Source organism: Myotis daubentonii, chromosome 11 (assembly GCF_963259705.1).
Source record: "Myotis daubentonii chromosome 11, mMyoDau2.1, whole genome shotgun sequence".
Classification (NCBI taxonomy): Eukaryota; Metazoa; Chordata; class Mammalia; order Chiroptera; family Vespertilionidae; genus Myotis; species Myotis daubentonii.
In genome coordinates, this window is record NC_081850.1 from 6,805,873 (window position 1) to 6,831,261 (window position 25,389).

Genomic DNA, 25,389 nt, shown 5'->3' on the forward strand with positions numbered 1-25,389 from the left:
ACAGTGTATTGATCAGACACTTACGTTGATATGACTTAAGAAGTGATCACCTGGGTAACTCCGGCATCCGTGACCCTGACACCATATGTAGTGATCACAGTATTATTGACTATATTCCCCAGGCTGTAATTCACATTCCTGCGGCTGTTTCTATGCCTGGCAATGTGCCAAAGAACATTGAGTGTGTTACAGTTGATGAACTACAAGTATGCCTTTTTTATGATTAGAAAGTCCTTAAATGCAAAATGGAAAGGATTCATACACCAACACATTTTTACAGTAATCCTCCTATCTAATAAAAGAGAAACATGGTAATTGGCATACGACCGCTACCCTTCCCATTGGCTAATCAGGGTGATATGCAAATTAACTGCCAGCCAAGATGGCAGCTGGCAGCCAGGCAGCTTAAAATGAACATGAGGCTTGCTTGCTTCAGTGACGGAGGACTCCAACGTTCCCCGCCTGCCTTGCTGGCCTCTGAGCCTGCAGTTTAAGAAACATTGTAACAAATATAGAAGCTAAACAAAACCCCAGAAACCAGCTTTCAGCCGGCCAGGATCTCAGAGCTGGAGTTATACATTGTTTCGATTATAGAACGCAAACAAACCAGATACCTGCTTTCAGCAGCTGAAGCCTCAGAGCTGGAGCCAGGCTAAAGCTGGCCCAGAATAAAAAAGAAAAAAAGAAAAAATGGAGCAGTTGGGAGCTTCAGTCCCAGCCTGAAAACAGCCCTCAGCCCCTCATCCAGGCTGGCCAGGCACCCCAGTGGGGACCCCCACCCTGATCCAGGACACCCTTCAGGGCAAACCAGCTAGCCCCCACCCATGCACCAGGCCTCTATTCTATATAGTAAAAGGGTAATATGCCTCCCAGCACTGGGATCAGCGGAGCCGCGAGGCCTCCTGGCACCCGGATCAGCATGACAGGGGGCAGTGCCCAAACTCCCTGATTGCCCTGCGGCTCTGTGTGTGACAGGGGGCGGGGCCACAACCTCCCTATCCGCCCTGCTCTGTTCATAATAGGGGAAGGCGCCCCAACCCCCTGATCAGCCCTGCTCTGTGCCTGATAGGGGGGAGCTCCCCAACCCCCTGATCACCCTGCAGCTCTGTGTGTGACAGGCTGCAGCGCCCCAACCTCCCCATCGGCCCTGCCCTGAGTGTGACAGTGGCGGCGCCCCAACCCCCTGATCAGCCCTGCTCTGTGGGTGATAGAGGGTGGTGCCCTAACCCCCTGATCCGCCCTGCTCTGTGCGTGACACGGGGGAGCTCCCCAACCCCCTGATGGGCCTGCTCTATGCGTGACAGGGGGGAGCTCCCCAACCCCCTGATCGACCCTGCTCTGTGCGTGACAGGGGGGAGCTCCCCAACCCCCTGATTGGCCCTGCTCTGTGCGTGACAGGGGGCAGCGCCCCAGCCCTCTGATTGGCCCTGCTCTGTGTGTGACAGGGGGTGGCACCGCAACCTCCCCATCGACCCTACCTTGAGTGTGACAGGGGGCGGTGCCCCAACCCCCCAATCGGCCCTACCCTGAGCGTGACTGAGGGTGGCATCACAACCTCCCGATCCGCCATGCTCTGTGCATGACAGGGGGTGGCGCCCCAACTCCCCAATCGGCCCTGCTCTGAGCCCGACCAGGGGCTGCACCTAGGGATTGGGCCTGCCCTCTGCCACCCGGGAGCAGGCCTAAGCCAGCAGGTCATTATCTCCCGAGGGGTCCCAGACTGCGAGAGGGCACAGTCCGGGCTGAGGGGACCCCCCCCCCCCGAGTGCACAAATTTTTGTGCACCGGGCCTCTAGTAATAAGTATAAAGGAAGAAGTGCTCTATTGTTACTCCTGAATTATTTTCTGTGTTTAAATAAACGTCATGCTACCTTATTTTTTTTAAATGCCACCCACACGGCCTCGTCATCATGAGAGACAAAGCTAAAGCCTGTCCAACTTCCAGGGGCAAAGCACCCCGCCTCGTGACTCAGGAACCTTCCCCCGTCGCCCCTGGTTAAGTGGCGTCAGGAACAGAGAGCTTCCACTCACTGTTCGCACACGCCTGCCATCTTCGGGGAGGTCAGTGCTTCAGTTGGGGGAGTGTGGCTTCCTCCTGCTCCCCATTTATCTGACTTTCAGACACAGAGCCTCCCGTGGTTTCTGTTTGGTTTTGACCTTAGTCCTGGCGTCAGCCATGGGGATGCTCCTGCCCCTTGATTGGCCTGGGGCTTGCCAGTCAGTATGACAGGTTTGTACTCATTGCATACTTTTCTTTCACAAGTAAGCATTTTTGTTTTTTGAAAAAAGTTTTAAGATGGAGACTTTCCAACCTATGCAGAAGGAGAGAGAACAGTGTAACAATCCCCATGTACCCAGCAACCAGTTTCAGAAATTATCAACATTTAATGTGTGTCTTTTTTTTTTTTTTTAATCCTCACCCAAGGATATCTTTTCCATTGATTTCCAGAGACAGTGAAAGAGAGGGGAAGGCGGGGGTTGGATGGGGGGAGGAGAGAGAAAGACATTGACTTGAGAGAGACATTGATCGTGCACTGACTGTGGCTGGGAACCCTGCAACCTGGTACATGCCCTTGACCAGGAATCAAACTCCCGATCCTTGGTCCTCACGCTGAAGTGCTAACTGCTGAGCCAAACGGGCCAGAGTGTATGTGTCTTTTTGATAAAAGAGGTGGGCAAAGCACCACTAATGAAATGATGACAGTGAAGTATGACAAGGTTGTAGTAATCAGAGGAGAGAATTCTACTTAATTGGTTTAAACAATTTGAATTATAAACTTAAGGATTTAAATAATTTTGAACATAAAATTATTAGAACTTGGCTAACAGTATTGCTTAACAGAAAGTGAATAGAACTTACATTTAATCATGTTATTCAGCAATACTTACGTATAGTCTTGAGTCACCTTAAAATTATTTTGGGAGGCGGGCAAGAGACAAATCATGAATAAATACTCCTTTTTATTGTCACCTGTCATTTCAAGAGGTTTGATTTTATTTTCTCAGCTAGGGACTAAGAGCAGAAAGCGAGTCCTAAACTTCTCTGTCTACTGGCTCCTCCACCAAAGCTATTTATTGCTTCATAAATAGCAAATAATTGTTTACTTGTTTATGATACTTCCTAAGTATTTGCAAGTTCTTGAAAACTTAAAGTTTTCTTAAGTTCATAATTAATAATTAATGCCAGTATTATTTTTTTAAATATATTTTATTGATTTTTTACAGAGAGGAAGGGATAGGGATGGAGAGTCAGAAACATCGATGAGAGAGAAATGTCCATCAGCTGCCTCCTGCACACTCCCTACTGGGGATGTGCCCGCAACCAAGGTACATGCCCTTGACTGGAATCGAACCTGGGACCTTTCAGTCTGCAGGCTGACGCTCTATCCACTGAGCCAAACCGATTAGGGCTAATGCCAGTATTATTAATTTTATAATAAACTTTCTTCTAAGGTTATTTTATAGAAAGCAAACCTAACCTGATTTTGTGACTACAATTTTAGTGGATTTAATGATAACCATAGCAACATAGCTACCATTTTGTTCTTGTCACCCGCAAGGTTCTAAACAATTTTATTAAATCCTCAGGTCGATTTTTTGAGGAAGTTTTAAGAAAATAATCCTTATTTTGTAAAATGAACCTGAGGTTTTAGAGAAGAAAAGTATTTTGCCCAATCTCACATAATTGGTACTGCCTAGGATTTAAAAAAATACAAATTTTCTCTTCGGGAAATTGATTCCTGTAATAAATAAAATGAATGATTTGGTAAAACCAGTAGCTCTAAACTGTAATGTTATTAATCTCATCATTCGTTTCCTTCAGGCTACTGAATTCAACCAATGGAAGAATGTCCTATTTATCATACAGTTTCTTCTTTCCTGTTTTTTGGGGTAAGAAATCATAGATAAGTACAAGCTTTGGTCTATGGCATCTCTTGACAGGTAATATAAAAAAATATACATTCTCTCTGTTCTGTCAAAATTCCTTTGTTTGGGCTTCTCCACTTTTCTCTGGAAAGGACCCCTGTAGCAGAGGGGTGGACTGGGACCCATGTCACATGCCACATTCTATTCCAAACATGATGTTGCCTATTGATTTCCGACACTTAGTTTGACATGAAGCCAGCAGTTGGACATCCCCCAAGGGGTCCTGGACTGCAAGAGGGCGCAGACCGGGCTGGGGCACCCTCCCCTCCCCCTGTGCACGAATGTCATGCACTGGGCTTCTAGTGTTATTATAAACTTGAAGAGAGACTTTTTTTCACTTGAACTTTACTATGTAACCATTCCATGAAGGGAATCAAGAAGTGAGCCCTCGGGGGGAGCTGTCCTGTAAGTGCTGTGGCCTGTGGAGCTGGGTGGGAGCTGTCACTCTCTGGGGCTTGACCCCATCTGTGTACAGTTCCATATACCCCCCCCCCCATTTAATAATGTGCTTTTTAGAAAACAAATACTCTCCTGTTAAAAGTTTTTAATATACTATTTTATCAGTACTCACTTTGCAAATGAAATGTCCTAAAGCATAGTAATTATAAATAAATTAGTAAAAATGATGAAATCATTAACATTTTGGATTTCACCCAACTTTAAGGATGAAAACTTGGTAGGTCTCAGGTTTTTTTTTAATTTAATTAAATCTTTATTGTTCAGATTATTACATTTGTTCCTCCTTTTACCCCCCATAACTCCCCTCCACCCAGTTCCCACCCCACCCTCCGCCCTCACTCCCCACCCACTGTCCTCATCCATAGGTGCACGATTGTTGTCCAGTCTCATCCCGCATCTCCCTCATTCCTTTCCCCCTCAAGAATAGCCAGTCCATTCCCTTTCTATGCCCCTGATTCTATTATAATCACCAGTTCATTCTGTTCATCAGATTATTCACTTGATTTTCAGATTCACTTGTTGATAGATGTGTATTTGTTGTTCATAATTTGTATCTTTACCTTTTTCTTCTTCTTCCTCTTCTTAAAGGATACCTTTCAGCATTTCATATAATCCTGGTTTGGTGGTGATGAACTCCTTTAGCTTTTCCTTATCTGTGAAGCTCTTTATCTGCCCTTCATTCTGAATGATAGCTTTGCTAGATAAAGTAATCTTGGTTGTAGGTTCTTGGCATTCATCACTTTGAATATTTCTTACCACTCCCTTCTGGCCTGCAAAGTTTCTGTAGAGAAATCAGCTGACAGTCATATGGGTACTCCCTTGTAGGTAACTGACTTTCTTTCTCTTGCTGCTTTTAAGATTCTCTCTTTGTCTTTTGCTCTTGGCATTTTAATGATGATGTGTCTTGGTGTGGTCCTCTTTGGATTCCTTTTGTTTGGGGTTCTCTGCGCTTCCTGGACTTGTAAGTCTATTTCTTTCACCAGGTAGGGGAAGTTTTCTGTCATTATTTCTTCAAATAGGTTTTCAATATCTTGCCCTCTCTCTTCTTCTGGCACCCCTATAATTCTGATGTTGATACACTTGAAGCTGTCCCAGAGGCTCCTTACACTATCTTTGTATTTTTGGATTCTTTTTTCATTTTGCTTTTCTGGTTGGGTGTTTTTTGCTTCTTCGTATTTCAAATCATTGACTTGATTCTTGCGATCCTCTAGTCTGCTGTTGGGAGTCTATATAATATTCTTTATTTCAGTCAGTGCATGCTTAATTTCCAGTTGGTCCTATATCACAACCTCCAGGGTCTCATTAGATTTCTTGTAGGTCTCATTAAGTTTATCGGCAGTTTCTAGAAAATTCTTGAAAAACCTTAAAAGTGTGGTTTTGAACTCTATATCCAGTAGTTTGCTTTCCTCCATTTCTGTCATTTGTGTCCTTTTTCTTTGTCTATGCATTTTTTATGCTTCCCTGTGTTGATAAAGTGGTTTTCTGTGCTAAGTGTTCTCTAGGGCCCAGTGGTTCAGCCCCCCAATTACCTGAGGAGGACACTTTTGGTGCATCCCCTTGTGATCTTTGTGCACAGTCTTGTTGTAGTTAAGCCTTGATTGTTGTAGGTATCACTGGGAGGAATTGACCTCCAGGCCAATTGGCTGTGAGAATCAGCTGTGTCTGCAGTGGGAGAACTTCTGTGCTGGAGACACCCTTATGGGGCAAGACTTGCTTCAATGGGGCTTTGGTGCTCACTGAGTCTGCCCCCTGAGTGTGTCCTTTATGGTTCCACGGAGTTGCAAACTGAATGGTCCCACTCTGACCTCTGGGTACACTGGCTTCTGGATCTCTAGGGAGGTGCTTATCTAGCCTCTGCCTGAGGCTATCCAGCAAAAGCCTCCCTGCAGGGCTTGGGTGGGACGGGTCCCATGGGATCAACAGGGCAGGGCTAGCAGTTATGGCTGCTCTCAGAGACCCCCCCTTCTCAGTGTCTCGGCAATTGCTGCAAGCCCCTTCGAGAGAAAGCTGCCCTCGAGTTCCGACCGATGCCAGACAGTCCTGCTTCTCCCGTATGAGTCTGGGTCCCTAGAGACTCACCTGGAACTGGAGCTCAGAGCCTGAGACTCCCTCCCGATTGAAAACGACAACCACGCCTTCAGCCACCAGCCAGCTCCGCATGCACCTCCGCATCTTAGTATTTTACTTCCGCACTGCGCTTCCTCTGAGTCTCGGTATGCTTTTCTCTTTCCTTCTAGTTGTAGAATTTCCATTCAGCCAGTCTTCCTGTGGTTCTGGATGATGTCCATTCCGTCTTTTAGTTGTATTTTTGAAGTGGTTGTTCGAGGCAGCAAACTCCGGTGTTTACCTATGCCACCATCTTGGTTTCCAGGTCTCAGTTTTTTAAGTAGGTCTTTTGAGGACACTAAAATCATCACATCATTCCACCAGCTAAGTGTCTGAACTGTGGAATCAGATGGTCTGTGTTTCAGTTGTGGCTTTGCCACTTATTATCAACTAGAGGCCTGGTGCACAAAATTCATGCACGGGGTGGGGGAAGGGTGTTCTCAGCCCGGCCTGCACCCTCTCCAATCTGGGACCCCTTAGGGGATGTCCTATTGCTGGTTTAGGCCCAATACCAGGGATCGGGCCTAAACCAGCAGTTGGACATCCCTCTCACAATCTGCGATTGCTGGCTCCTAACCTCTCGCTTGCCTGCCTGATTGCCCCTAACCACTTCTGCCTGCCAGCCTGATTGCCCCCTAACTGCTCCCCTGCTGGCCTGGTTGACACCTAACTGCTCCCCTGCCATCCCGATCATCCCCAACTGCCCTCCCCTGCTGGCCTGATTGCCCCCTACTGCCCTCCCTTGCCAGCCTGATCTCCCCCAACTGCCCTTTCCTGCAGGCCTGGTCACCCCTAATTGCCCTCCCCTGTTGGCCTGATCTCACCCCCAACTGTCCTCCCCTGCTGGCCTGGTCACACCCAACTGCTCTCCCCTACAGGCCTGGTTGCCCCCAACTGCCCTCCCCTGCCAGCCATCTTGCGGTGGCCATCTTGTGATGACATTGCACATGACACCACCTAGGCTTTTATTATATAGGATGGTTCTTGGTTAAATTATTTAACCTTGTTGAGCCTCAGTTTTCTTACCTCTAAACTGGGAACAATGAGCTAAACTTTAGCTGCTAAAGTATCTGATTTATAAGGTGGGCTTCTGTGAACTGAATGAGCAAAGAGCACTTAGAGCAGTGCTAGACACATATAGAAATGCTCAATATGTATTATATATTGTTAATATTTCTGTTTCTTGAGGCCAGCCTGTTCAGTTTGGCTGTCCTCCCTCTCTCTCTCTCTCTCTCTCTCTCTCTCTCTCTAATTCTCACCTGAGAATATATTTTTATTGATTTTAGAGAGAGGAAAGGAAAGAGAGAGAAATATCGATCGGTTGCCTCCTGTACCCACCCCAACCGGGGATCAAACCCACAACCTAGGTAGGTGTCCTGCCCAGAAATCAGACCTGCAACCTATGGGACGACGCTCCAACCAACTGCACCACGTGGCCAGGGCTTGCTGTCCTTTGTTCATTCCGGATAGATTTGGGTCCACCTTAGCATGGATTTGAGAGTTTTCTTCTGTGGTGTACACTTTACTCCAGGGTTCAGTGTTCATTCTGAAGCTGCTCTAGAGAGAAGCTTCTATTTTGGCCTGGAGGGTTTTCCAGAACTTTCTGCAGTTTCCCATTTAAAGGACACTGGGATGGGCCCATTGCTTCTTCGCTGTAGTAGCAACCAGTGTGAGCTCTGAGAACGTCCTTGGGTTTCAGAACAACTGGCGCTGGGCTCGGGCTGTCCCTTCTCTCAGGTCCCTGCTCAAGGGGCGTCCACCCCAGACCCCAGAGGCCTCAGACCCTCAGCCTCCTACGTATAGTCACTGCTTTCAAGTTTGCATTTCAAACTTTTCAACCACCGAGCCTCTATTCCAAGTTGAAAATAAATTTAAAAAATTATAACACTTTAAAAATGTGATTTGAAAGCCAATGGAATGGTGAAGAAGAGGGGCTTTTCTTTGGCGAAGTGGTGAAGGACTCAGCGTTAAGAAATGCTGTTTGTAATCAGGAGTTTGTGAACAAAGCGTGTGACGGAGTGAAGGTGTGTCAGGAAGATAAGCGGGCTGTGGGCGCGAAGTTGGTAAAACACAGATGGGAAGTGAGCTGAGGAGCTGGGTTTTAACAGCTGGTCCTGCCGGTCTTCTTAATCTCGCTGAGAAATGACAGGTCCCGATTCATTGATACCAGCCACGGGCACCCGCCCCCAGGCCCGAGGACAATTATCCTAATATGTTTCTGCCCCAGTAACAGGCCCTTTAATCCCACGGAAGCAGTAATGTATTCCTTAATAAAAACACAAAAGCATCAAGTTTCCCTACTCGGGGGATAAAAAGTATTCTGTTCTTTGAACCGTCATTGATACTGGCGAGATGCGGCACACGAGAGAAACAGGACACTGTGGATTGCTGGGCGAAGGGATGACAGAGCTTTGAGGTTTGCAGATATTGACATAATTCCCCAGCAAACAAATCTTAGTGTATGATCGATGCTCTACAGTGATGGCGAACCTATGACACGCGTACTCATTTTTTTGGTTGATTTTTCTTTGTTGAATGGCATTTAAATATATAAAATAAATATCAAAAATATACATCTTTGTTTTACTATGGTTGCAAATATCAAAAATTTCTACATGTGACACGGCACCAGAGTTAAGTTAGGGTTTTTCAAAATGCTGACACGCCGAGCTCAAAAGGTTCGCCATCACTGCCCTAGGAAGACGGGCCCTATTCATCCCATGACCAGCGTCCTCACACATCACGGAAGCCTGGGGTTGGAGAGTCCTACCAGAGATGGCAAGATGAGAATTGTTGACATTCTTTGAAACCTGGAATTATAGAACAGCAATGTTCTGGGTACCATTGTGGTCGGTGCAGGAGTGTTCAAGTGCCTTTTAGTATCTGAACATCTGTTTTGAATTTCTATATACGCTTGTGCATGGGATGGTAACCAGAGCAGGTTGTAAATGAGGCCATTTAAGTTCTGTTTGTGACTGCCGCCAGCGTGCCAGGCAGGCTTGGGTAAATATTTGTGTATGTGTGTCATTTGCAGAAACAGGAAGAAACCTTTGAGCAGGGGTTCTGGTCCAGGATTGTCCACATGGGCACCTCTATCCCCTGGGCATAGCTGGCATCTGCTATCTAAATAGATGTATATCATATACTAGTGACTGGTGCATGAAATTCGTGCGGGGGGGGGGGGGGGGGCGGGGGTCCCTCAGCCTGGCCTGCACCCTCTCCAATCTGGGAACCCTTGGGGGATGTCTGACTGCTGGCAGTCAGACATCCCTCTTGCAATCAGGGACTGCTGGTTCCTAACCGCTCACCTGCCTGCCTGCCTGATTGCCCCTAACCACTCTGCCTGATAGCCTGCTCACCCCCAACTTCCTCCCCTACTGGCCTTCTCACCTCCAACTGCCCCCTCCCACTGGCCTGCTTGCCCCCAACTGCCCCCCCCCCCCGCCAGCCTGCTTGCCCCCAACTGCCCCCCCCCACCCCCGACCAGCCTGATCACCTCCAACTGCCCTCCCTTCCTGGCCTGATTGCCCCTAGCCTCCTCTGCCTCAGCCCCGCCACCATGGCTTTGTCTGGAAGGTCTCCGGGAAGGTCTCCCAGTCTAATTAGCATATTACCCTTTTATTAGTATAGATCTGCTATTATTTTTCAAATGGACACAGATGATATGCAATTTAAAAAATGCAGAATGGGAAAAAGCTGCTGAGTATTTGCAGTGCTTTTCAATATCTTTGCATTTTATTCATCCACAGGTGCCCAAATCAAAACTGTCATATGCAGGTCGGCTTTTTGGTGTTAAAAGTGGTGTGGTTTCCTTTGGACTGAATTAATAGAAGTTCTTTTAGTTTAGAACCTGGGTCTTTACCAAAGGATTGCACAGGTACTTATTTGCATATAGAAATACATTATGCTTCTTAGGAAAAAAAACAACACTACTTTGATCTCAGTGGTTTTATATTTATCCTCTTTGGGGACACCTAGTGGTTACACTAAGAAGTGCAGCCTTTCTGTGGAGATGCCATCTGTTACCAAGATCTGCTGGCTAATTCAGGCCCCCCCCACCCCCCCACCCCTCCATTCCCCCACCCCTCCATTCCCCCACCCCCCCCACCCCCGCCAATGCCCAGGATGTTAGCGAGGGGGCTCCTCCCCAGCTGGCCAGTGAGTATCCTGGTTGCCCACACTCGTGGTAGATGGACGTTGGAGTCTTAGCTCCAAGGTGTCCGTGATTCTGAACACAGCCCAGGTGGTTTCACTAAGATGTGGGATGGAGAAAATGCGCGACCAGACCCCTGGGGTAGGAACCAAAGTGAAAATAAAACTAAAGGACGTCCATGCTGGCCCTGGTGTGAGGCCGCAGTGCCGGTGCGGAAGCCTGCCGGACGCTTTCCTGTGTCCGAGTGGGGTGGTCCCCTGCCCTGGGCTGCTCTCTCTGATGCAGACTCCGAGCTCCTGCAGAGCAGGTGCTGGGGGCACTGTCTCTTACCCCCGGGCCCAGCAGAGCCGCCACTCACAAAGGCTGCGCTTTTTAATCTTTTCATTTTATGCATGAGCAGTATTATTCACAGTTCCTCAGGGCTCTACATTAAATGCTGAATTTATTAAAAATGTAAAAATTAAAACGGAGATTTCGTTAAGCCTTTCATATATAAATACTGCTGCTCTATTTATAAAGCCAGTAATTTCTGCATGAACATAATTTTACTTTCATTATTTGATTAATGGTTTGTTTTCTAAAGTTTAACTGATTCAAATCTCCTAAACAATTTACTGTAAATTAGTTCCATTTACAACTTAGTGAATTAAAAGGTATTTAACCTTTTAGAACTGCATTTACAATCTGCTTTACCTGATTTCCCCCCAGTACTTTCAGGCCCTAATGCGGCCCTGGCAAAGCTGACGGACCTGGTGGCTTTGCACAGCAAAGCAGCCCTTTGAAACCTGAGAAACCAAAGTCGAAAATGTCGTAAATCAGCTTCTTTTCAACATGCGAGTAGCGCGTACCAATTTACTCAGATTCCCCGACTCCTTTCAGATGAAACCTGCAAGTCTGTCAGCTGCACATTTCAAATTAAAGCCACACAGGCCAAGATGGCAGCTTCTCTCACTTGTGAAATTATTGCAATTACCTCGATAACAGACATTTTCCTGAGAATTACAAAATTGAAGATTGTAATTGCGTCTGTTCCTCAGCCTTATGTTAACGCGTGATGTACTTTAATCTTTGTTCTCTACCACCCCTGCTAATCTACACTAATAAAAGACAAACATGCAAATTGACCTTACGTCTGCTATGCCTTAAGCCACGCCCACCAGCCAATCAGAGTGACTATATGCAAATTAACCCAACCAAGATGGCGGCTGGCAGCCACGGAGCTGGAGCAAGCAGGAGGCCTGGTTGCCCCAGTGATGGAGGAAGCCAAGCTTCCTGCCTGCCCTGGCTGGCTCTGAGCTCTACTCAAGGCTACAAAGTTTCAATTATAGAAGGTAAATAAATTCCAGAATAAAAAAAGAAAAGAAAAAAAGGAGAGGCTGGGAGCTTCTGTCGCCAGGGGGCTTGGCCAGCCTGAAAACGGCCCTCAGCCCCTCATCCAGACTGGCCAGGCACCCCAGTGGGGACCCCTCGCCCTAAAGAATGTGTGGCCAGCCTGCAAACAGCCCTCAGCCCCTCACCCAGGCTGGCCAGGCACCCCAGCGGGACCCCTACCCTGATCCGGGACACCCTTCAGGGCAAACCAGCTGGCCCCCACACGTGCACCAGTCCTCTATCCTATATAATAAAAGGGTAATATGCAAACTGACCCTGACAGCAGAACAACTGGGAATGACTGGTCACTATGACACACACTGACCACCAGGGGGCAGATGCTCAATGCAGGAGCTGTCCCCTGGTGGTCAGTGCACTCCCACAGGGGAAGCTTTGCTCAGCCACAAGCCAGGCTGATGGCTGCCAGTACAGCAGTGGTGGTGGGAGCCTCTCCCGTCTCCTCAGCAGCACTAAGGATGTCTGACTGCAGCTTAGGTCTGCTCCCCGCTGGCAAGTGGACATCCCCCGAGGTCTGCCGGGCTGCCAGAGGGATGTCTGACTGCCAGCTCAGGCCCAATTCCCCAGGGAGCAGGCCTAAGCCAGCAGATGGACATCCTCTGAGGGGTCCCAGACTGCAATAGGGCATAGGCTGGGCTGAGGGACTCCCCTGAGTGCACAAATTTTTGTGAGTGGGCCTCTAGTAAAATAATAAACATCTCAGGCCAAACGCCATTACTGTTCTGATTCTCACTAGCAGTGAGAGATCTGGGCCTGGACTGGAGACTGAGCGCTGACTTCCCGCAGGATTTATCCTCCAGGCGCACTGGCTGAGTCCTGTCTTAGGGTTCCCTCTGCTCCTGCCTTCCAACTGGGATTTGGCTTTAAAATCCAGTGTTGTTCTCTCCCCCCAACCCCCGCCCCATGTTGATTGTGATCTCTGTCAGCATTTAATCACCCAATTCAAGTGGGTGGTATGTTGCACCCCACTTGGGTTGAAGCCAGTTTCCTTGACTCCTTGGTTGAAACAAATCTCTTTCTTCCTGTCCCTGTGGCTGGGTTGTAGATTCTCTCCTGGGCGGATATATTCTCCTGTCTGGTGCCTGGGCACAGTCTGTGGTCATTTTATTGACAAGTGGGTATGAAGTACTGACAGGGTCGACTGCCTGTCGCGTTAACTTTGGTAACAGGCGCAGGGGCGTCACTGACATGGACACCCATTCAGGTCCATCGCCTTTGTCCAAAGCCAGCAGCTACTTGCCGATTTTCCCTCCTGACACCTGTGCTTCTCAGCGCTGGCTGCTGGTGGGCTTCCTCACGGAGCCGAGACTGCCTGCGGGCCCCCCGCCCCACTGGAAGGAGGGCTCTGCCAGGCACCACTGTGTGGAAAAGGGCACCAGGTGCCTGGCTGGCGGCCAGGGGTTAGAGTGCGGGCTGTGCACTGGAGGCGCTCAGGTTCAATTCCCAGTCAAGGGCACATGCCTGGGTTGCAGGTTCTATCCCTGCCCCGGTCGGGGCATGTGCAGGAGGCAGCTAATCAATGTGTCTCTCTCACATCGATGTTTCTATCTCTCTGTCTCTCTCTCTCCCTCTCTCTCCCTCTCTCTCCCTTCCTCCCTTCTACTCTCTCTAAAACAACAAATCAATGGAAAAAATATCCTCGGGTGAGGCTTAACAACAACAAAAAAGTGCACCAGGTGATTCTGATGCACAGAGGGGATTAAAGCCCAGTGCTGTAGTGTAGCTGGCAAACAAAAGATTTCAGATCGTTTAAAAAAATCTCCTTGTTCTTACCCCCTTTCTGAGGAAACGAGTGGGAAAGAGACAGACAACATGAAAAAGGCACTTAAGGTAGGAAGTCTGGCAAATGCATGATGGACCCTTCTCCTGTGAAAGGGCAGAGTTAAAAAGACGTTTTAATATGTAGGTTCTAAAGCCCATTAAAGTGCCCGCGGGGTCACTCGCCGACTGAGGCAGCCCGTGGTTCTCAGTGCTCAGGTGTCGCTCCCTCGCAGGTTCCTGCTGATGTACTCCACCGTGCTGTGCAGCCACTACAACTCGGCGCTGACCACCGCCGTGGTGGGAGCCATCAAGGTAAGGGGTGAAGCCGGGGATGTGGAGTGGAATCGGGACTTCCCGGGAGCCCAGTCTTCGCCGTCGAAACCGAGTTTGATTTTATTGTTATTAATGGAGTAAGAAGGGAGGCTGTGACATTTCCACCTGTGCCTGGGCGATCACTTCCTCCGTCTTCTAACCCAGAAAACGGAGGGAGGACTAGTTCATTGGAAAAGGGGAGGCACATTATGATGTTTTATTTTTTTAAAAAAATATATTTTATTGCCAAAACCGGTTTGGCTCAGTGGATAGAGCGTCAGCCTGTGGACTGAGAGGTCCCGGGTTCGATTCCGGTCAAGGGCATGTACCTGGGTTGCGGGCACATCCCCGGTGGGGGATGTGCAAGAGGCAGCTGATCGATGTTTCTCTCTCATCGATGTTTCTAACTCTCTCTATCTCTCTCCCTTCCTCTCTGTGAAAAATCAATAAAATATATTTAAAAAATATATATATATATTTTATTGATTTTTTACAGAGAGGAAGGGAGAGGGATAGAGAGTCAGAAACATCGATGAGAGAGAAACATCGATCAGCTGCCTTCTGCACACTCCCCACTGGGTATGTGCCCGCAACCAAGGTACATGCCCTTAACCAGAATCGAACTTGGGACCCCTGAGTCCACAGGCCGACGCTCTATCCACTGAGCCAAACCGGCTAGGGCACATTATGATGTTTTAATTGGGGGTCGTGCAGGGGCATGGTCTGGGAAATGGAGTCAAAAGCTGAAACATGGCCAACCTCCCGTGCTCACCGAGACGCCCTGCCATCTTCACGTTGGTTTCCTGGGAGGATCTGCCGGCGAAGAAAGGGAACCCTTGTGAAGAGGGCTGCTCAGTGACAAGTTGCCCCGCTCACGTGGGCCCTGGGCGTGTGTGTGTGTGTGTGTGTGTGTGTGTGTGTGTGTGTGTGTGTGTGTGCAGGCAGCTGAGGGCACACATGGATGAAGTGGGCAGGGGTCTGCGTTCGCTTCCACGTTGCTTTGTCTTCCTACTCACGTGGACTAGGTGGGGAAGCTGCCTGGGCCTGGGAGGCTGTCCGCAGGCTGCCCAGAGGCCTCCTGGGATACGCGGGGCAGAGCGCGGCCTGGAATTGATGAGACGTCTCTGCTCCGTTCAAGTTTAGGGTCGATATAATGAAAGTTCACGACCCAGTGATGGTAGAGAGATGGGGTCTGGAAAGTTGGTTATTACCCAACTCTTACCTCTGCTTCCTGTGTGTGAAGCATGATTAATGCCATCTTCTGTGATTGCCATGCCATAGTTCACTTCATTTTTTTTTTTATCTGCAATGGATTTTTATTCATTCATCCAACATTCTGTGAGCACCTACTATGTGCAAAGCAACTAAAAGACTTAGTTTCAGATTTCACCATGGACATTTCCCCATGTATTTTCCCCCTAAATTCTTCACTTTAAAAATGACTGACTGTCTCTTTCCCTGCAGAACGTATCCATTGCCTACATTGGGATGTTAGTCGGTGGAGACTACGTTTTCTCTGTGTTAAACTTCATAGGGTTAAATATTTGGTAAGTGGGGTTTTTAAGTGAACTCATTTTTGCAAAATATGAATTTGTAAAAGTCTGACTAATATATAATAATAAAAGCATAATATGCAAATTGACCGAACGACTGAACAGCAGAACGACCGTCTGGACGACCACGCTATGACACGCACTGGCTCCAGGCCAGCCAAGGTGGATGTGATGTGATTGGTTGAGGGGCCCCACCATCGCCTCACGATCGCCCCGCAGAGGGAGGCCCAGGCCACCCTCTGTGCAGCCATCAATCGCGGATCCACGGCTGAGTGGGTGCGGCCTCCCGCTGCTGGGCAATCGATCGCAGAGCCCCGTGATCTATTGCCCCACAGAGGGAGGCCCAGGCTACCGGCCAGCAACACTGTGGTGGGTGTGTGGGGCCAGCCAGCAATTGCCCCACAGAGGGAGGCCCAGGCCAGCCAAGCGATTGCACACCACGCCTTTTGCCCAGAGAGGGAGGCGACCAATGGTGGGGAGGGGCATGCAGCACCGCACAGATAGCAGGCAGTGGCAGTGGTGGAGGCAGGGCCAGCTGCCAGCAACCGGGGGGAGGAAAGCCCCGATAGGCCCTGATGCCAGCCAGGTCTAGGGACCCTACCCGAGGGGTCTTGGATTGCGAGAGGGCACAGGCCGAGCTGAGGGACACCCCCTCCCCCCGCCCATGCATGAATTTTGTGCACTGGGCCTCTAGTGTGTTATAAGTGAAGGAGTAGTGTTTTGACATGCCCATTTCTAAGATAATTTCACTTAAACCACTCAGTTCATCTGTTTCCCCTCGTGTGTCAGGAGTAATGAACATTCCAGGGCTGAGGTCAGCTTTAATCCACGTGCCTTCCTACAGGAAGAGCCCCCGTCTGTCTCCCTCTGGTGCAGTGGCCTCGTTAAACTCGTGCACGTCAAAGCGCCACATGCTGAGGATAGCGGGAGGGAAGACCAAAATACTTTTAAAGGGCATTTTGGGGTCCCAGACATGGGGCGCTATTTTAGGATAAGAATGTATAGTTTATTCAGTAATAACCAAGTGCTTATTTTCTCAACCAAGTTCTGTGTTAGATTTGATCTGCTCTTTTTTTTTTTCTGCCCTCAAAGATTTCTGAAATAAGAGGGGTAATTCTCACCAAGTAACCTACAAACAGGGATAACACCGGGCTCGCTAGCTCCCTTCCGAGGAAGCTGACTGCGTACAGAGGTGGGGCAGCTGCCGGGGTTCTTTATCGTCCCCTCTCTCCTCCTCTCAGCATGGCGGGGGGCCTGCGCTACTCCTTCTTAACCCTGAGCAGCCAGTTGAAGCCGAAACAGCCTGTGGACGAAGAAAACATCCCCCCGGATTTGAAGAGTTAGACTCCGGCAGCCTGGCGGCTGAGGGGTTGTTCCGACCTTGGACGTGGGCTGGCCTCTGGTCAAAGCAAGGAGAGGAACATCTGCAAAACGCAAAGAGAACCTACCTCGCGCGCTGCCAAGCGAGCCACGTGGCCGGAGAACTGCGTCCCGGCAAAGCCTCGCCGGCCGAAAGGGAATCTCGGAATAAGCCAGTGGGTAACCGGCTGTCCCACGGGGTGCGGCCGCTCTGCTGCCCCGGGGCTGCAGGTGCCTGCGAGGTGCAAGGTGCTGGGAGGGCGATGGCTTTCTCACCAGCACCTCGGCCTTCATGGCCAAGGTCCCAGCCCAGGCGGTGACTGAGTGCTGTTCGGTTTAAACAGGCGCATCTTTATTTTCACAAAATTACCCAATTAACTGCCGGTACAGACACCTGTTAGCTTCGATTCCGTCTTCCATGTTGGTGTTTTCCCAATCGTCAAAGTGAAATAAACAATAATCCATACGCACGCCTCCTGCTCTGTGTGACATTACGGTGGGCAGGCAGGAAAAGGGTCAGTTCTTCACTCTGCCTGGGGGGTGACCTTCCTTTTAAGGCCTGTGCTGGGGAAAGGTACAGAACAACCCGGTGGAACACACCACAAGATCTCGCGTGCCCTGTGATGTCTCACTGGGTCACCTCTCTCCTCGTCTCCCCCCAGGCGTGTTCAGGGGCGGTGACAGTCAGACCATGTGCACTTTAACCAGAGGCCTGTTTCCTTCCCTAAGCCTGTCTGGCTGCCGGCCCGGGGTGTGGGAAGGCCCCCTAGTGGATGTGAGTTATTATTATTCTTCCATCACAAGCTGGGGTCGGGGTGCAGGGCAGGCCTCAGTCTGAGCAACAAGAGCCCAGGGGTCTTGGTGTCTGGCACGAGGTGTGTGTGTGTGGGGGGGGAGGCTGCAGGAGCAGATGGCTTGGCGCCCCTTTCCGGCAGCCCCCTCTATGGCAATCCTCTCCCTGCAGTGTCTGGGCTCCTAGCCGGACCCCAGAGGGTCAGGGTGCGACCCAGGACTGGGCCCTTCAGCAGAGGCTGTGGGCGCCTCCTGGGGGTTCAGGCGCTCCCCTTGCTCTCTGCAAAAAGGCATTATGTGCCTCTGGACACTTCAGACAACACAAGCATGATGCAGCAGAAACGACAAAAGTAACAATCTCAGCCTGTTAACTGGGTCAGGACCCTCTGTTGCTCACAGTGCGCCCCAGAGCCCCACTGACCCCCCACAAGGCGTCCGCTAGGCCACCTGCTCTGCTCAGGGCAGTGGGCCTTCTCCTGGCTCTGCCGCAGGGCCTTTGCTTCAGCTCTGCCCTCTGCCTGACATTCTCCACCTGGTTCCTGCACTGTCCTCCTCCCAGCCCCTGCTGGAGGGCCATCGGCTCAGTGCCCCCTCTCCAGTCCCAGTTTACTTCTCAACATGCCCCAATGCCGGGGTTCTTGTCCCAGCACCACGAAGGGTTCAGGAATTTGGAGAATGGGTTCTGCGTAGATGACATAGGAATCCGGAGACTAATAAAGAGTCCAGAGCCAGAACCGGTTTGGCTCAGTGGATGGAGCGTCGGCCTGCGGACTGAAAGGTCCCAGGTTCGATTCCGGTCAAGGGCATGTACCTGGGTTGCGGTCACATCCCCAGTAGGAGATGTGCAGGAGGCAGCTGATCGATGTTTCTCTCTCATCGATGTTTCTAGCTCTCTATCTCTCTCCCTTTCTCTCTGTAAAAAATCAATAAAATATATATATATATATATATATATATATATATATATATATATATATATATATATATATATATAAAAAGAGTCCAGAGACGAAATATAATTTTGAAAGGCATTGGGGGTCAGAGGAGCTTAGCTAAAGGAGCTAAGTTCTAAGGTCTTAAGTCTAAGGTCTTAGGTTCTCCCTATGCTTTTTATTAACACAATTTGTCCTGAGGCGAGGCAGAGATATACACTTCAAAGGGTACAGGGTCCATGGTCAGAATGGGGAAATTAGCCTACGGCTGTTCAGGTGTTTGGCCAGTAGGAGGCAATAACATGTAGATTAAGATGCCTTTTAGCTGTCTGTCAGCCACAATCAGTTTCCTATTCAAGTTTGGGGAAATGCCTTAAGCCATTCCCAGATGCAGCCATGCTGAACATGCTGGAATTGGTTCCCGGTACCCCAAACCAGCTACACCCCCACGCCCCCCACCTACACACAGCCCCCCAGCATCCTCCCAAATCCAGCCAAGCTTCTAATTTCCCTGCTGTTCCCAGGACGGCGAGGCCTTCAATCCTCCTCCATCTCTTGTGGTTTAGGGTTAGAACCGTCTTTCCCCACTTGTTCTTTTTCTTGACGGCGACTCTCCAAGGCGGCCAGGCGCTGTCCAGAGGCCGGCCACCGTTTTCACTCCTGGTGAAGTTGCACTGGCATCACGGGTCTCGTGTGTCTATTAAGTGGGAGTGAGCTCTAGACTGCGCTGCTGGATCCAGCGTACGTTATATTAATAACAATAAAGTGAGTTTAACATTCTCCTTCTTGGCCAGACTGGCTAAATGTCCCTGCTCAGGAGCCCATGCGCATTGGGCCTTGCTGGACATATCAGAGACCCCCAGCGCCTGCCCCAGGGCAAGGGGATAAAGTGGGCCTGGCCTCTCCATTGGAAAATTTTATTTTTCCCCCTTTGCAACTAACAAGTGATCTGGGGGTCATGGGGAGGGGGAGGTGGTCCATAATAATTTCAAGAGAGTTCATTTTTGAGCACCTACTGAATGCAGGCACCACGCAGAGCACAGGAAGAGAAGGACTGTAGCCTCCTGGTTGTGGGAGCGCAGGTGTGGGTCTGTATGCCCACTCAGGCTGTGGGGCTCCAGGATTATGACACCCGACAGGTAGGTGTGGAAGGCTTTCCTCAACCTGTGGGTGCCAGCTGAAGTCTCCTCCCTTAGCACACGATTCATTGAGAACAGCCGCCCCACAAGCTGCCATGTCCTGGCCTTTGTCGGAGGCCCCATGTGCCTCCCTGAGGCTGGGCGCTCAACATGAGGAAGCAGAGCAGACGCCCCCTTGCGTGTTAGCCCGTGTCCATGCTGGTGCCCAAGTTCTGTGAGGGCAGGGACCCTGCCTGTGTGACCAGCACTGGCACTGTGTGCTCATTTCCAGCAGACGGAGGTGTCCATCGTCCTTCAGGGCGGCTGCTGAGGGTCCTGGCCCCATGGCCCCTGTCTCGGCTCCTGCCTGGTGCGCTCCATGCGGCCAGGCCCTGCCTAGAATGTTGGAGCGTGTGGGGGCAGTGGAAGCGCGTGGCATAGAATGAATGTTGGGGTGTAGGCATGCTAAGTACATAGCACACTTTTTTTTTTCTTTTTTTTGTTTTGTAGATTTATTTTCAAAGGGCACAGAAACTTAGACAATTTAAATACAAGTTTAAACAGAATTGCTCTGTTGATGTCAGCAATGATGCCAAAACTGGTTTTCTCGGCCAGACACTCGCCTCTGTCTTCTTGGTGAAGAAAAGGGGTCTGATACTTTATTTATACACATCCTTCTTATCTGCAATGTAATCTACAATTTCTTGTGGACACATCAATTTCTCCGCATCTATATCAGGAATTTCAAACCCTGCGCGAGCGCCGAGCCCGGAGCACGGGGCCTCGACTGGGTCTCCGCGGGGCGCAGCGTGGTGCTGAGCGGCCGGGCGGCGGCCAGCGCGGGAAGCCGGGGCAGCGACGCCAAGGCCGCGGGCAGGCGGCGGACACAGGAGGAAAGGACACGAGCCGCCATGGCTACGCCGACCCAGCTTCAGTACATAGCACGCTTTATAGAGGAAGGAGACAGCCGGGAGGGATGGCAAAAACCTAAAGACGAGAAGAAAATCGCGGCTCAGCAAACCACTCTTCCCTCGCGCCGGGGTTCAGAGTGACCGTCCCCAGCCGGCGAGTTGCTGGTTCCGAGCCTGGCACCCCTGGCACCTGGCATAGCCGCCCTAACGCCAAATCAAGCTTTGAGGGGAGAGGCGGGGCGCCACGACACCCTATGACGCCAGATGGGGCCCATGCGCGCACCAATGGGCCTGGCCAAGCTGGCCACGGTCATGAGGCGTCAGGGAGCGCCGGGCGGAACCCGCAAAGATTTGCAAAGAGCACTGACTCCAGTTTGCGCTAGGCTACGGATTTAAAAGCGAAGAGAAACGTTCCCTTTAAAGTTACAGCGATATAGTTTACGCTTCTATTTGACCTGGCTTCTTACGGCGCCACATCATACAACATCTCCTACCGTTGCGCTTACTTCAGGTGTCTTTCATCACGTAAATCCCTCATCTATAGACTAGTTTTACCGTCCAAGCACGTCCTAGAGCCGCGGGGCATTGTGGGTGCAGTATGCAAAACACCGGGCAGACGCAGCCCCGCCCCCCGCCGCATCCCCACGCTCCTGGCGGGTGGGCGGAGAAGGGCCGCTCTTGCCGGCGCTGCGACTCGCTGGCGTAAGCCGGCGGCGGAGGCGGATGGCGGCGGCGGAGAGGCTTTTGTGGGGTTTATTCTGAAGGTCAGAGAACAGGCCACCCCAACATATGCCATGTTGTTATATTGATGATCTTGACCTGCCGATGCTTGAAAAACAGCAAATGCAAGGAGAGGTTTTCACTGGTCTCCTGCTCTGCCTAAAATCGGACCCCCCCAAAAGGTTCCCTTGATGGGAAAAGTGCCATCAGCCAGTGAAGACTGACTCCTGTCACAGGACAGGAGACTAGAAGTTGACATCACACCCAAACTTTGTTACAAACTCTCTCCCCCCCCCCGCCCCCCCCATTCATCTTTCCTAAAAATCATGTACTCTCCTCTAAGAGGCCTACATCTCCCGTCCCCTCTCCCTAGAAAGAAGGTATTTAAATCTGGATTCTAAGCCACTTTGGGAAGTTATTCATTTTTCTCTGGGATCTCCCACATATACACGAGGTACACATGTTAATGAACTTTGGTTTTTCTCTTGGTAATCTGTCTTTCATGACAAGGGCCTCCGCCAAGAACTCAGAAGGGTAGAGGAAAACTATTTTTCCTCCTCCATAATTCTGTCTCTGGAAATCAAGTCCCGGGCTGAACAGTGAGTTTGGCTCAAGTGCCAAGCAGTCCCAGCTGAGGGGAGGGATGCTTCTAGGGGGAAATCAATGATACTGGCATCAAAGTAGGACAGAGGGCACACGCATGGGTGCTGGTGGGAGTTTAAAGTGGTTCAACATTTTTGGAGGATGATTTGGCAAAATCGATAGAAATGTTCAAGGTACATCCAAGAGTCTTCTTCTAGGAATCTCATCTGCTGAGATAAAGCATTAGTGCATAAGCCCTAGTCAGAACCCAGGATGCTACTGCGGGCTCCCCTTTCATGATAGGAAAACCTGCTAACAACCTGCATTTTTAGGCAAGGTGGCATCCTATCTAATAAAAGAGAAAAATGGTAATTGGCGTACGACGATACCCTTTTCATTGGCTAATCAGGACTATATGCAAATTAACTGCCAACTAAGATTGGCAGTTAACTGCCAACTAAGATTGGCAGTTAACTGCCAACAAGATGGCGGTTAATTTGCATATGTAGGCACAATGCAGGGAGGTGAAAGGGAAAGCAGGAAGAAGCCCCCTGCCACTGACAGTGATCGGAAACCCAGGGGGGAGCTAAGAGCTGGGGGACAGGACAAAGGCGGCCCTGGGGCCGCCTTTGCCCTGCCCCCCAGCCATGATCGGAGAATCAGGTGCCTTTTCCGCCCTGGCCAGTGATAGCAGGAAGTAGGGGTGGAGCCAGCGATGGGAGCTGGGCACAGTCGAAGCTGGCAGTCCCAGGAGCTAGGGGTCCCTTGCCTGGGCCTAAAGCGGAGCCCACGATCATGGGGCTGCTGCAGCTGCGGGTCCCCGCTGCCCGGGCTGGACGCCTAGGCCAGAGGCATTAGGCCTGGGGAGGGGCGGAGCCTTCAACCGCGGGGAGCTGGGGGTCCCCTGCCCAGGCCTGACACCTCTGCCAGAGGCCTCAGGCCTGGTCAAGGGGCCGATCCGGTGATTGGTGATCGGAGGGTGATGAGGGTCAACTCCTCTGGCCGAGGCATCAGGCCTGGGCGGGGGGCGGAGCCGGGGATTGGGGGGATATGATGGTCCCCTTGCCCAGGCCTGAAGCCTGGGTCAGAGGCGTCAGGCTTGGGCGGGGGGTGGAGCAAGCGATCAAAGGGAGATGGGGGTCCCCTGCCCAGGCATGATTCCTGGGCCAGAGGCCTCAGGCCTGGGCGGGGGCCAGAGCCAGTGATCAGGGGGAGATGGGGGTCCCCTGTCCAAGCCTGACACCTCTGGCGGAGGCGTCAGGCCTGGGCAAGGGGCCGATCAGGCGATCGGAGGGTGATGGGGGTCAACGCCTGAGGGCTCCCAGTTTGTGAGAGGGGGCAGGCTGGGCTGAGGGACACTCCCCCCCCCCCCACATACACACACCCAGTGCACGAATTTCGTGCACCGGGCCCCTAGTCTATACTAATAAAAAGGTAATATGATAATTAGACTGAACATCTTTCAGACGACATTCCGGACATCCTTCCAGACAAAGCCATAGTGGCAGGGCTGAGGCAGAGGCGGTTAGAGGTGATCAGGCAGGCAGGGGAGAGCAGTTAGGAGGATCAGGATGGCAGGGGAGAGCAGTTAGGAGGATCAGGATGGCAGGGGAGAGCAGTTAGGAGGATCAGGCAGGCAGGGAAGAGCAGTTAGGAGGATCAGGATGGCAGGGGAGAGCAGTTAGGGGGATCAGACCATCAGGGGAGAGCAGTTAGAGAAATCAGGCCAACAGGGGAAAGCAGTTAGGGGGATCAGGCCAGCAGGCAGGTGAGCGGTTAGGTGCCAGCAGCCCCGAGGGGTCCCAGATTGGAGAGGGTGCCGACCAGGGTGAGGGACCCCCTCGCTCCATTGCACGAATTTTGTGCACTGGGCCTCTAGTTTATATATATATATAAAAGCCTAATATGCTAAGTGTCCAACCATTTGGTAGACCAGACGTGGGCAAACTAAAAAATAGTTTGAGTAAAACTAAAAAAAAAAAAGACCGTACCCTTTTATGTAATGATGTTTACTTTGAATTTATATTAGTTCACACAAACACTCCATCCATGCTTTTGTTCCAGCCCTCCAGTCCAGTTTAAGAACCCATTGTGGCCCTCAAGTCAAAAAGTTTGCCCACCCCTGTGGTAGACTGTTGAATCCTTTGCTCGACCAGTCGCTGTGACGCACACTGACCACCAGGGGGCAGACGCTCCAACCTGTAGGTTAGGTTCTGCTGGGGTCCCGCTGATCGGGACTGGGTGAGACAGGCTAAACGTGCCCTGGAGCCAACCTCCCGTGGGCCCTCCCTGGCATGTAAAATATTTCTTCTAATTAATTTCCTTTTGATGTGTACGAATTTGTGCACTGGGCCTCTAGTCTTTTTATAAAGTGAAACCTGACTGTGCATATTCCCGGTCAGGGACTTGTAACAATATTTTATGGCTGAAGGTCATTCGTTAGAGTGAACGTAATTTACTGTGAAAAACGTCAGCATAGATATTGTTATCAGAGAAATGCATGGATTGCCTTTCTCCTTCGTTTAGGGTACCTTTGGAAAAAAATTTCTGGAGGCTCCCACAGGAGAAAGCTTTAGTTGCATGAAATTACCAGGTGTATCGGTTAGTAATGTGGATTTTGTAATCAAAACATGATAATTTCAAGAAAAATATCAACAGTGCTTTATTCAAAGTAATGTCCATTGCTAGCTACACATTTCCCCCATCTTTCAGGTAACTTGTGGATACCGTCCCAATAGAACTTTTCTTGTTTTGAGGCAAACCATTCAGAGACCCAATTTTCGACTTAGTACTTTTTTTTTTTTTTTGCAGGATTCTATTTTATTTTTCAATTATAGTTTACATTCAATATTATTATTATTTTATTATTATTATTATTTTAATTGCTTAAAGTATTACAAAAAGTATTACCAATATCTCCTCCCCCCCCCCCACATTCCCCCAGCCTCCCCTACCCCCCATTTTCCATAGTGGCTGCACCAGTCTGCATTCCAACCAGCAGTGCATGAGTGTTCTCTTTTCTCCGCATCCTCTCCAGCACTTGTCATTTGATGATTTGTTGATGATAGCCATTCTGACAGGTGTGAGATGATACCTCATTGTTGTTTTGATTTGCATCTCTCAGATGATTAGTGACATTGAGCATGTTTTCATATGTCTCTTGGCTTTGTCATATATGGCTTTTATTATGTTGAGGTATGATCCTTCTATGCCCACCTTGCTGAGAGTTTTTATCAGAAATGGGTGTTGGATTTTGTCAAGTGCTTTTTCTGCATCAATTGATATGACCATGTGTTTTTTTTCTTTCAATTTGTT

The 25,389-nt window shown here is 50.0% G+C and overlaps 1 protein-coding gene across 3 annotated transcripts in view; it reads left to right on the plus strand.

The window, feature by feature from the left end:
- Positions 1 to 17,485, plus strand: part of SLC35D2 (solute carrier family 35 member D2) — a 53,717-nt gene extending 36,232 nt beyond the window's left edge. For 2 of the 3 annotated variants that reach the window (XM_059656403.1, XM_059656402.1), the window contains 3 exons: positions 14,029 to 14,107; positions 15,572 to 15,654; positions 16,902 to 17,485. In XM_059656403.1, the coding sequence (XP_059512386.1) occupies positions 14,029 to 14,107; positions 15,572 to 15,654; positions 16,902 to 17,339 (600 nt within the window). In that variant the 3' untranslated portion in view covers positions 17,340 to 17,485. Of the gene's footprint in view, positions 1 to 3,823; positions 3,892 to 14,028; positions 14,108 to 15,571; positions 15,655 to 16,901 lie in introns of all 3 variants that reach the window. The other variant, XM_059656404.1, reaches the window with a different exon arrangement.
- Positions 17,486 to 25,389: the final 7,904 nt, after the last annotated feature.